The 13,655-nt window shown below is 27.6% G+C and overlaps 3 protein-coding genes across 3 annotated transcripts in view; 1 reads left to right on the plus strand and 2 right to left on the minus strand.

Moving 5' to 3' along the window:
- LOC111420446 (uncharacterized) overlaps positions 1–13,655 on the plus strand; it is an 86,109-nt gene that overhangs the window by 61,940 nt on the left and 10,514 nt on the right. The gene's annotated exons all lie outside the window — the stretch shown is intronic.
- Positions 29–652, minus strand: LOC139431500 (uncharacterized). The gene is made up of 2 exons (XM_071199376.1): positions 410–652; positions 29–346 (listed from the first exon to the last, which is right to left on the minus strand). The coding sequence occupies exons 1-2, from the start codon at positions 650–652 to the stop codon at positions 29–31; spliced, it is 561 nt and encodes a 186-aa protein (XP_071055477.1).
- Positions 10,717–12,947, minus strand: LOC111420452 (protein-associating with the carboxyl-terminal domain of ezrin). Its single transcript, XM_023053434.2, has 3 exons — positions 12,529–12,947; positions 11,693–12,470; positions 10,717–11,639 (listed from the first exon to the last, which is right to left on the minus strand). Exons 1-3 carry the CDS (start codon positions 12,718–12,720, stop codon positions 10,810–10,812), a joined length of 1,800 nt encoding a protein of 599 aa, XP_022909202.1. The 5' UTR covers positions 12,721–12,947; the 3' UTR covers positions 10,717–10,809.

Below are 13,655 nucleotides of genomic sequence, written 5' to 3' on the forward strand. Positions count from 1 at the left end.
TCTTAAAAAAAAAATAAATCATTTAAATCTAATATTTAATACCTCTTTGAAGCCTTTGATATTTATCGACAGCATCTTGAACGAAAGAAGCAGCAGCTGAGATATTATCAACATTAACCAAAGATCGAACTGTTTCCGGGTTAATTTTGCGAAATCCATTAAAAGTTAACGTGCAGAAAGGAGTATAAGTACACAGCAAGCTCGTAAATAAAGCTCCAATTAAAATAGCTGCAGCCGTTCCAACGACATAAAGACTAATCCGGGTGAATGTTTTCAAAAACATGGCAAGTCCAGTCTGTAACATTATAACGAAGAAATTGAAGACGATGTACTCGATTATGGTGATCTCAAACCATAAGATAATCAATTTTAACAAAAATATTATGATTAAAGATGTTGGTTTACTTACGGGTGGTTGAGATGTAATCCCTTTTTCTTCATCCGGGTTATAAACTGGTCCGAGAGGGATTAAATAATTGTCGTAACCTGAATTTGGATAAGTTTCAGCGTAAGGATAAACTTTGTGGGGAATAAACGGTTCGATTGTTTGTGGAGATGTTGTTGTTGAAGAAATTGTCGAACCAATATCTCCCGTTGCAGCTCCATTTGATGTTGCGAACAAAATAAATGCAATAACCACAAAAAATAACATCTTGTTCATGAGACTCAACGTCGCGAAGCAAAGTAAAGAATTTTGTGGAAATTTGAAAGTTTAAGGGTTTATATAGCTTGGATTCTTTGGGGGTAATTTTTGGCTTTCAAAAACAATGTCTTTGTTTTTATCTTTTCTACCTGGGACGGTGTTATCTACAAAAGTTAAATCTTCTTTTATCTTGACACGTATTTACGTGATTTTTGCTTTTTGTGCGTTTCCTGTTTGCACAAAAACCCATTTAAACAGGTAGTAAATGCACCTATTTATTGTTAAGTCATGTTTTTAGGAACTTCCCTTCTACATTTAAAAGGTTTCTTGTTGATAAATTTTTCACTAAAATTAGTTTCTACAAAAAATGCACCTACAAAATTTTATCTTAAGTAAGAAAATAAATTATTCCAATATTCATTGTAATTGAGATATCATAATGATAGAAGGAACATTTTAAAGCTAATTTAATAAGGATTTAATGTGCCATAAATAATTTCTTATTTTCCATAAACACCGCTGTTATGATTTTTTAAATTCAACTCTGTATAATTATCATAGATGATGAATGCAATTTTAAAAAATCGTATCTCAAGAACGAATTGAGATATCATCACGAAATAAGGAACATTTTAAAGCTAACTTAATAAGGATTTAATGTGCCATAAATTAATTCTTATTTTCCATAAACATTGTTGTTATGATTTTTTAAATACAACTCTGTTAACTTGATTGTTATAGATTTTTAAGTAGAAGTTCAAAAAATCGTATCTCAAGAACGAATTGAGATATCATCATGAAATAAGAAACATTTTAAAGCAAATTTAATAAGGATTTAATGTGCCATAAATAATTTCTTATTTTCCATAAACACCGCTGTTATGATTTTTTAAATTCAACTCTGTATAATTATGATAGATGATGAATACAATTTTAAAAAATCGTATCTCAAGAACGAATCGATATATCATCATGAAATAAGAAACATTTTAAAGCAAATTTAATAAGGATTTAATGTGCCATAAATAATTTCTTATTTTCCATAAACACCGCTGTTATGATTTTTTAAATTCAACTCTGTATAATTATCATAGATGATGAATGCAATTTCAAAAAATCGTATCTCAAGAACGAATTGAGATATCATCACGAAAAAAGGAACATTTTAAAGCTAATTTAATATGGATTCAATGTGCCATAAATTAATTCTTATTTTCCATAAACATTGTTGTTATGATTTTTTAAATACAACTCTGTTCATTTGATTGTTATAGATTTTTAAGTAGAAATTCAAAAAATCGTATCTCAAGAACGAATTGAGATATCATCATGAAATAAGAAACATTTTAAAGCAAATTTAATAAGGATTTAATGTGCCATAAATAATTTCTTATTTTCTATAAACACCGCTGTTATGATTTTTTAAATTCAACTATGTATAATTATCATAGACGATGAAGGCAATTTCAAAAAGTCGTATCTCAAGAACGAATTGAGATATCATCATGAAATAAGGAACATTTTAAAGCTAATTTAATAAGGATTTAATGTGCCATAAATTAATTCTTATTATCCATAAACATTGTTGTTATGATTTTTTAAATGCAACTCTGTTCATTTGATTGTTATAGATTTTTAAGTAGAAATTCAAAAAATCGTATCTCAAGAACGAGTTGAGATATCATCATGAAATAAGAAACATTTTAAAGCTAATTTAATGAGGATTTAATATGCCATAAATAATTTCTTATTTTCCATAAACACCGCTGTTATGATTTTTTAAATTCAACTCTATAGTTAACATAGATGATGAAAGCAATTTAAAAAAATCGTATCTCAACAACGAATTGAGATATCATCACGAAATAAGAAACATTTTAAAGCAAATTTAATAAGGATTTAATGTGCCATAAATTAATTCTTATTTTCCATAAACATTGTTGTTATGATTTTTTAAATACAACTCTGTTCATTTGATTGTTATAGATTTTTAAGTAGAAATTCAAAAAATCGTATCTCAAGAACGAATTGAGATATCATCATGAAATAAGAAACATTTTAAAGCAAATTTAATAACGATTTAATGTGCTATAAATAATTTCTTATTTTCCATAAACACCGCTGTTATGATTTTTTAAATTCAACTATGCATAATTATCATAGATGATGAATGCAATTTTAAAAAATCGTATCTCAAGAACGAATTGAGATATCATCATGAAATAAGAAACATTTTAAAGCAAATTTAATGAGGATTTAATGTGTCATAAATAATTTCTTATTTTCCATAAACACCGCTGTTATGATTTTTTAAATTCAATTCTGTATAATTATCATAGATGATGAATGCAATTTTAAAAAATCGTATCTCAAGAACAAATTGAGATATCATCATGAAATAAGGAACATTTTAAAGCTAATTTAATAAGGATTTAATGTGCCATAAATTAATTCTTATTTTCCATAAACATTGTTGTTATGATTTTTTAAATGCAACTCTGTTCATTTGATTGTTATAGATTTTTAAGTAGAAATTCAAAAAATCGTATCCCAAGAACGAATTGAGATATCATCATGAAATAAGAAACATGTTAAAGCAAATTTAATAAGGATTTAATGTGCCATAAATAATTTCTTATTTTCCATAAACACCGCTGTTATGATTTTTTAAATTCAACTCTGTATAATTATCGTAGATGATGAATACAATTTTAAAAAATCGTATCTCAAGAACGAATCGAGATATCATCATGAAATAAGAAACATTTTAAAGCTAACTTAATAAGGATTTAATGTGCCATTAATTAATTCTTATTTTCCATAAACATTGTTGTTATGATTTTTTAAATACAACTCTGTTCATTTGATTGTTATAGATTTTTAAGTAGAAATTCAAAAAATCGTATCTCAAGAACGAATTGAGATATCATCATGAAATAAGAAACATTTTAAAGCAAATTTAATAACGATTTAATGTGCCATAAATAATTTCTTATTTTCCATAAACACCGCTGTTATGATTTTTTAAATTCAACTATGCATAATTATCATAGATGATGAATGCAATTTTAAAAAATCGTATCTCAAGAACAAATTGAGATATCATCATGAAATAAGAAACATTTTAAAGCAAATTTAATGAGGATTTAATGTGTCATAAATAATTTCTTATTTTCCATAAACACCGCTGTTATGATTTTTTAAATTCAATTCTGTATAATTATCATAGATGATGAATGCAATTTTAAAAAATCGTATCTCAAAAACAAATTGAGATATCATCATGAAATAAGGAACATTTTAAAGCTAATTTAATGAGGATTTAATGTGCCATAAATTAATTCTTATTTTCCATAAACATTGTTGTTATGATTTTTTAAATGCAACTCTGTTCATTTGATTGTTATAGATTTTTAAGTAGAAATTCAAAAAATCGTATCTCAAGAACGAATTGAGATATGATCATGAAATAAGAAACATTTTAAAGCAAATTTAATGAGGATTTAATGTGCCATAAATAATTTGTTATTTTCCATAAACACCGCTGTTATGATTTTTTAAATTCAACTATGCATAATTATCATAGATGATGAATGCAATTTAAAAAAATCGTATCTCAAGAACGAATTGAGATATCATCATGAAATAAGAAACATTTTAAACCTAATTTAATGAGGATTTAATGTGCCATAAATAATTTCTTATTTTCCATAAACACCGCTGTTATGATTTTTTAAATTCAACTATGCATAATTATCTTAGATGATGAATGCAATTTTAAAAAATCGTATCTCAAGAACGAATTGAGATATCATCACGAAATAAGGAACATTTTAAAGCTAATTTAATAAGGATTTAATGTGCCACAAATTAATTCTTATTTTCCATAAACATTGTTGTTATGATTTTTTAAATGCAACTCTGTTCATTAGATTGTTATAGATTTTTAAGTAGAAATTCAAAAAATCGTATCTCAAGAACGAATTGAGATATCATCATGAAATAAGAAACATTTTAAAGCTAATTTAATAAGGATTTAATGTGCCATAAATTAATTCTTATTTTCCATAAACATCGTTGTTATGATTTTTTAAATTCAACTCTGTATAATTATCATAGATGATGAATGCAATTTAAAAAAATCGTATCTCAAGAACGAATTGAGATATCATCACGAAATAAGGAACATTTTAAAGCTAATTTAATAAGGATTCAATGTGCCATAAATTAATTCTTATTTTCCATAAACATTGTTGTTATGATTTTTTAAATGCAACTCTGTTCATTTGATTGTTATAGATTTTTAAGTAGAAATTCAAAAAATCGTATCTCAAGAACGAATTGAGATATGATCATGAAATAAGGAACATTTTAAAGCTAACTTAATAAGGATTTAATGTGCCATAAATTAATTCTTATTTTCCATAAACATTGTTGTTATGATTTTTTAAATGCAACTCTATTAACTTGATTGTTATAGATTTTAAAGTAGAAATTCAAAAAATCGTATCTCAAGAACGAATTGAGATATCATCATGAAATAGCGAACATTTCAAAGCAAATTTAGTTATAAACAAAACTAACCTTACATAACATTCTTAACATGATGAGTGACTTTTCAATACAAAACTAACCTTTGTATCAAATATTTTTAATAAATTTAGAGGATTTGTGTATAAAAAATTATTAAATAATTTATAAAAACGTTCAAACACATTTCATTGCTTTATGTAAAAAGTAATAGAGGGGAAGTCAAAGTGTATCTGAGCAAGAGAAAAAAAAATAATAATAAAAGTGGGGTGTAAAAACGTGGTGGAGATGCAGATCTAATCAAGCGATAACATTTATTGCAGAGGAAAGCTGCAGTGGCATCGCGCTCACCGTTAAAAGCTCCGTGTCACTTTACCCGAGGCTCCGGGAGCTTTTTGAGCTTTTGTAGTTCCCGGGGGCGTGAATAACGAGGCCCGTGAAGGCGCGAACAAAAGGGCACTCGCTGACCCCCTTTTTAACTTCCCCCCTCGAACGTAACGTTCACCCCATTTTGCATTTGATGTACAATTACGGAGGCATTTCTCGTTTTGTTTTCATTCATTGTGCTACACGTTTCCGGTACACGATTAAACAAATTACCCATATTAACAAAGGACATTAATAATGAAAAGTATGGATTGCATTTTTAATTAGTTGTTGCACGTAAAATCAATAATACTATATGAAATATGGATGCGGGGGGCGTTTGGGGAATTGTGTCGTTCAAAATTTGGAATAACAAAAGATTTGATTATGGGACGAGAGTGGTATTATGCGCTGGAGGGATAGCGAAAGTTTCGTTTCCCGGTAATGGTTCCCGAAAATGGTCGACGGTTTGCAATAATTGTGTTATTAAAGTTTCAAAACCTCGCCGTCGACGAGATCCGTCTGATACCGTTAACCGTTTATACAAAACTCATTTGAAATATTCATTTTTGATATTGTTCTGGGGTTAATGAAAACGTTGGTTTTGACGGGAAAGTTTTCGTTTACTTTGGACTGTTAAAATTTTTTTGATTAAACAAGTTTGATGAATTGCAATTATTTCGTTATATATTTTAGTACATATTTATTTTTAATTAAGGATTTTTTTTAATCAATTTAATCATCAATGAACGATTTGCGTTAACACACCCTTTAAAATGAAAAGGTGCGGTGCTAATCGTAGTGCGGCATTGCAATTTTGCCGGGGGTGGTGCAATTTTGATGGCATATTCTGGCTTCCAGATTGAAATTTACGGCATTAGTTGCCGAGGGTTTCGTGCGAAATGAATTTAGGTCTGCTTTAAATTCAAAACACTCTCAACATATTCCTTTTTATTTTAAAATTAACACTTTATTTTTTTATTAACTTATTTATGTGCGCATAAATGAGGTGTTGGCGTAAAATAAGTTTGTTTTAAGCTTTTAAAACTTTTGTTTAGTAAACAAAAACCACTTCTTGGAGGGTTGTAAAGATGCTGCGCGGCTTTTCAGACGAATCCATTAACCTGCGTTCTACGAAACCGAACCTTGGCGGTTTAAATGCTAATGTATCGGGGTTTAGATACGCAGTTTCTCTAAAACTTGTTGAACGTCAAGTTTCAGTTTTCCTTCAACGTAGTATGCACTCAAATAACAAAGTTATTAGAATCGATCGGCAAAAATATGCACGTTTTCTCATAATACTTTATTTAACAATAAAAAAGAAACCTTGACACTTTATAATCGATTTACCCAGCCTTAAAATTAAAAATAAAAATACAATAAGAGTTTCTTTCAATTTCTTTTCGTTTAAAGTTATGACCATTAAGAAAATTACGGTTGCTAATTATAAATTGCAAGAGAAATAAAAGAAATTAACAGCAATACTTTTTTTCCTTGACTCCTATTTGAAGGCAATTAAAAGCAAAAGGAAATTTAAAACGGCCGTTTCTCGTGGAATTAACGAGGCGATGGAAACGGAATTGGGGGGTTCAGTAATTATACCAAAACGGGGTTCTCCCAACCCAACCCTCTCAATACACGAAACGCGAACGCAGTGATGAATAATGGAAGGAAACTGACCGCGTCCAAAGATGAAAATTTTGTATGCAATCGTAACGTTTCGATCGAAAAGTAATCAATGGGCAGCGTTTGAATAGTTAATGCCCGGAACGTGCTATTGACCCAGATATGGGACGTATGAAACGTTTTAAAGGTTACCCGTTAACTTTTACGGTTATCTTCTCCCCCACCGAGCTGTTTCAATAATAAAGATTAAGCGATCCGTGAAAGGTAAATGACACTATTTTATCAAATAAAAAGAAATTATAAAGGGTTATATGTCAAATAATATGTCAAAATGACGTTAGGTTGGTTTAACCAAAACAAAAAGTCACTAGGGCTAATATCTAATTAAAATGTTACTTATGGAAAAGAATAAATAAAATAGATTTCTCTAAGTTTATGATATACAATAATTTATTCTTTTTTAAATCAGTTTCCAAATTGTTAAGTTATATGTATAAAGTTGATTTTCACAAAAAAAACATGTGGTAGCACTGCATTTACAAATTTGACAAGTTGATTAGAGATAATTTTTTTTGTTCATTATCATCAAAAATAATCAAGAAAACGGGTATTAATCATTAAAACGCGAAAAACGATTGATTATCAGGTATTATTTATTATTTATACTTTTATTAAAAGTTAGCAATTTATTTTCTATTGTTCTCTAATTCACAGCGCCACGTAACGTTTGTCTGTTATAAGTTTATGGACGTAAATCTAAGTAACTTTACTTTTAAAATCGTTTATTAAAAATAACTTATAAAACTTCTTATAACTACATCTGAACTCTATTGTTAACATAACTTTAACCACAGAATAACAGAAATCTGTGCCTTAACCAATGACAGTTATCGTTTTTCTGTCTCTTACTACTAGATGGCGTAACCATATATTATAACGTCATGGAAAAATTGAAATATTTTCGACATAACCTCACTTTTAGTATAAAGTATTGTGGAAAATTCGCAGAATTTAATTGTAATTGGGATGATTTTTACATCAAATTGATCTTAAGACAATACATTTTTTATAATTAATCGTGATTAATAAGAATATTTCGGTGAAAATATAAAGAAATTGTAATTGTCACATAACCTTAAGGAGCTTTATAACAAATCAAAAAAGAACTTGAAAAGTGTGACTTGCCGTACTTAGAGGGATTAAGGGTTGATTTATTCCTTAAAGTAATTCTAAAACTGTTTGAATAGAGATAAACATGTTTAATTTCGTTATGAAAAAAGTAAATAATTTAAATATTATTTTTCGACATAACCTCACTTTTAATATTAAAGTATTGTGGAAACTGAATAAATTCGGTGTAATTATAATTATTTTTACATCAAATTAATCTTAATACAATACATTTTTTATAATTAACAATGATTAATAAGAATATTTCGGTAAATATTATAAAGAAAATAATTGTCACATAACCTAACTTTATAACAAATCAAAAAAGAACTTGAAAAGTGTGACTTGCCCTACTTAAAGGGATTAAGGGTTGATTTATTCCTTAAAGTAATTCTAAAACCGTTTGAATAGAGATAAACATGTTTAATTTCGTTATAAAAAAAGTAAATAATTTAAATGTTATTTTTCGACATAACCTTACTTTTAATATTAAAGTATTGTGGAAACTGAGTAAATTCGGTGTAATTATAATTATTTTTACATCAAATTAATCTTAATACAATACATTTTTTATAATGAACAGTGATTAATAAGAATATTTCGGTAAAAATATAAAGAAAGTAATTGTCACATAACCTAGCTTTATAACAAATCAAAAAATAACTTGAAAGGTGTGATTTGCCGTACTTAAAGGGATTAAGGGTTGATTTATTCCGTAAAGTAATTCTAAAACCGTTTGAATAGAGATAAACATGTTTAATTTCGTTATAGAAAAGGTAAAAAATTTAAATATTATTTTTCGACATAACCTCACTTTTAGTATTAAAGTATTGTGGAAACTGAGGAAATCCGGTGTAATTATAATGATTTTTACATCAAATTAATCTTGATACAATACATTTTTTATAATTAACAGTGATTAATAAGAATATTTCGGTGAAAATATAAAGAAAGTAATTGTCACATAACCTAGCTTTATAACAAATCAAAAAAGAATTTGAAAAGTGTGAGACTTGCCGTACTTAAAGGGCTTAAGGGTTGATTTATTCCTTAAAGTAATTCTAAAACCGTTTGAATAGAGATAAACATGTTTAATTTCGTTATAAAAAAAGTAAATAATTTAAATGTTATTTTTCGACATAACCTTACTTTTAATATTAAAGTATTGTGGAAATTGAGTAAATTCGGTGTAATTATAATTATTTTTACATCAAATTAATCTTAATACAATACATTTTTTATAATGAACAGTGATTAATAAGAATATTTCGGTAAAAATATAAAGAAAGTAATTGTCACATAACCTAGCTTTATAACAAATCAAAAAATAACTTGAAAGGTGTGATTTGCCGTACTTAAAGGGATTAAGGGTTGATTTATTCCGTAAAGTAATTCTAAAACCGTTTGAATAGAGATAAACATGTTTAATTTCGTTATAGAAAAGGTAAAAAATTTAAATATTATTTTTCGACATAACCTCACTTTTAGTATTAAAGTATTGTGGAAACTGAGGAAATCCGGTGTAATTATAATGATTTTTACATCAAATTAATCTTGATACAATACATTTTTTATAATTAACAGTGATTAATAAGAATATTTCGGTGAAAATATAAAGAAAGTAATTGTCACATAACCTAGCTTTATAACAAATCAAAAAAGAATTTGAAAAGTGTGAGACTTGCCGTACTTAAAGGGCTTAAGGGTTGATTTATTCCTTAAAGTAATTCTAAAACCGTTTGAATAGAGATAAACATGTTTAATTTCGTTATAAAAAAAGTAAATAATTTAAATGTTATTTTTCGACATAACCTTACTTTTAATATTAAAGTATTGTGGAAATTGAGTAAATTCGGTGTAATTATAATTATTTTTACATCAAATTAATCTTAATACAATACATTTTTTATAATTAACAGTGATTAATAAGAATATTTCGGTAAAAATATAAAGAAACTAATTGTCACATAACCTAGCTTTATAACAAATCAGAAAAGAACTTAAAAAGTGTGACTTGCCGTACTTAAAGGGATTAAGGGTTGATTTATTCCTTAAAATAATTCTAAAACCGTTTGAATAGAGATAAACATGTTTAATTTCGTTATAAAAAAAGTAAATAATTTAAATATTATTTTTCGACATAACCTCACTTTTAATATTAAAGTATTGTGAAAACTGAGTAAAATCGGTGTAATTATAATGATTTTTACATCAAATTAATCTTAATACAATACATTTTTTATAATCAACAGCGATTAATAAGAATATTTCGGTAAAAATATAAAGAAATTGTAATTGTGACATAACCTAGCTTCTATAACAAATTTTTTCCTTAAAGTCATTCTAAAACTGCCTCACATTTAGGAATTTTTTAATAGAGAAATAGGAAAAAAAAGACTTATTGTTATTAAATTGAATTACTTATTTTTTGAAAAAATTATTTACAATTCGAGATGATTTCCAATTAGAAAAGATTACCAATCGTCATCACCCCAGCCTTCCTCTTTATCTTCATTAACAACCCCAAATTTCCTTACATCGACATCTTTCGCTTCGACATTAAATTTATTCACTTCAATAACTGGTTCCATATCTTGAAAAAAATCAATATCATCTAAATCGGTTTTATTCTTCTGATTCTTAATGTCTAATTCTAAAATATCGGGTAAATCTTTTTTGGAGTTCTTTCGATTAACACCCAAACTCATAGAACTCATTTCGGCGTTAATTGAAGTTTCTAAATTATCTTTTGTGATTTCTCTTTGGGCTTCATTTAAATCCCAATCTTCCCAATTATCTTCCTCTTCTAAATCTTCCGTCGAAGTTTCACCTTCTTCGCCGTCCGGTGACGGCCTTTCTGGTAAATCTTGTAAAATATCTCTGTTTTCTAAAAGATCTTTTTCAATACAAACATTTGAAGGAGTATTTAGATCGTTTTTTCTTATTGATTTTCGTTGTTTTCTTGTTAAATGTTGAATTGGTCGACCGTCGTTAAATAATTTAGCTCGTTTTCCACCAATAACAGTTTCTGCGCCAAGAATTGGGACGAGATCAGCTAAAGCTCTTAATGTAATCGCCACTAATTGGTCGTTTGTGTCTTTAACACCTACTAATAACTCTGGTAATATGTTCGATTGTAATTCTTGTATTTGAAAACAGTTTATGTAATGATTTAAATGTTCTAAGAGTAATAAACGAATTTGGGCGTCTCGGACGCAAAATATTTCTAAGAGTTTTGGAATGACATACTTTTTAAAAGTGTCTGTTGTGAATAAACCAAGATTTTCATCTTCTGTGTCTAATTCTTAAATTAAAAAAATTATTTATTTGAATTAATTAATTAAATAATTTGTTTACCTTCTTTTGGGGAAAGTAAAAATGGAATAACGTTCGTTTGGGCGGTTTTATTTAATAAAACCATCCTTGATAATAAAAGATTAGTTAATTGGCTTGCGATTATTAATTCATCAAAATTTCGTAATTTCCCAATTAAAGTTGTAAAAAATTCGTTCTTTTCTATATCGGACTTTAAAGGTAATTCAGTTAAAAAGCAATGAATTTTGATAAAATCGTGATTAAAAAAGTCATGCTCCAACAAAGTATCAAATTTAGGTCGCAAATTAATATTGGAATTTTGCAAATCATTCCGACATAACTCCAAAAACTCCCCCAAAAACGGGATTTCATCATTTTTTTTTAAAACATCCCAAACTAACACACTAAAACTATATAAATCGACAAAATCGCGTCTTTCAAGTTTCTTTTCTCCCAAATATTTCATTTCGTTTGGATCTATGCCTTTATTGTATCGATATTTTTTCGTTTTACCCATATAATCCAATGTCATTTCTTTAAATTTACATAAATATTCCATTCCACCTAATTTCCAGTTACCATCTTTAGCAATATAAATGGAAGCCAAACAAACGTTGTTATGTGAGACTTCAGCAATGTTATGCAAAAAATATAACGCTTTTAATATCGAATATAAACCAATACAAATTTGTAAATTATTCAACGTCGATAAAACCAGCGAAAGTGGTTTTACATCTTCAACTGCTAAATGAAATTTCGATCCTTTTTCCCAAGATGAAAAATATTTTAAAATACACGGATGCCTATAAACCATTAAATTCTACAAAAGAAATTTAATTCGTTAATTAATTAAAAGGGAATTAAGTTGCGATTATTACCTTGCTAGATTTCTCTAAAGGAGTTTGTTTAATCCATATAGATCCATCTAAAACTTCTTCACCGATAAACACAGACAAATTATTAACATTTCCAAAATTAACGCTCGCCGAATGATGTGTGTAAAAATCCGTTACTTCAATGGCTTTATGATTAATTTCTGTTGAAGAACTCAACGATTGTTCGTTCCCCATCCTTTTAAAAACGTTTTTATTACAAAACTAACCTCAAATTTAATTTTTTTAACCCGGATTGAATCGTTATCTTATCTCCGTTGGGAAATTCTAGAAAATATCGTAAAAATCCGATTAATTACAATTGATAATAATGGGCTCAATTCGATAATAATAAGCAATAATAATAATAATGAAACAGATTGACGTTTATTTTAATGGTTTTTGGTTAATTAATTGTTGAGAAATGAGCGACATCTATCTTTCGATTAAGTAAGTTTTGAAGTTTTCTATTTTATCTTTAAAGATTTCATCCCCATAAACACAAATTTGAATGTTGAAGAATTTATTTTAAATTAAATTCAACAATAAAATAAATAGAAAAAGTATATTTATAACAAGGGTAAAAACAAAATGTGAGCGACCTCAGTTAATAGATTTGAAAATTTTTTTCTTTAACTTCATAATTTTTAAAACGTCAATATTTCGAAACTTCTTCAGGACGATTCGGTTTTAGTCAATTAAGCCAACTTATATTCTTTGTATAAAAAGAGTGAAGATTCCAAATCGTGTTATATTTTTAAATTCGCCGCTAACTTCACCTTTTAAAAGTTGAAGTTTGTACAGAATGACAGATGGAAACGTCATTTTAAAGTGATTTTTCGGTAAGAGTATAATAAAATAGTAATGGTATGATTAAATAATTAGATTATAATTGACATTATAGCTTTGTTTCAGTTAACGTTCGTTATAACTGGTTTTGGAAGCTCGTCAGATGCAATCTCACATGTCATAGTAATATTCAAATGTGGTGGCATTATTTGAGAAGTGTAATTGCCATAGGTAATTGCATCTGAGGAATTTCCAACCAGTCGGAATGTTAAGTGGAGCCACTATGTGGCTCCAAACAGTTATTCTGTGGTTGGAGCTTTTATATATAAACCCAATCCAACCTA

This window comes from Onthophagus taurus, chromosome 10 (genome assembly GCF_036711975.1).
Source record: "Onthophagus taurus isolate NC chromosome 10, IU_Otau_3.0, whole genome shotgun sequence".
Lineage (NCBI taxonomy): Eukaryota > Metazoa > Arthropoda > Insecta > Coleoptera > Scarabaeidae > Onthophagus > Onthophagus taurus.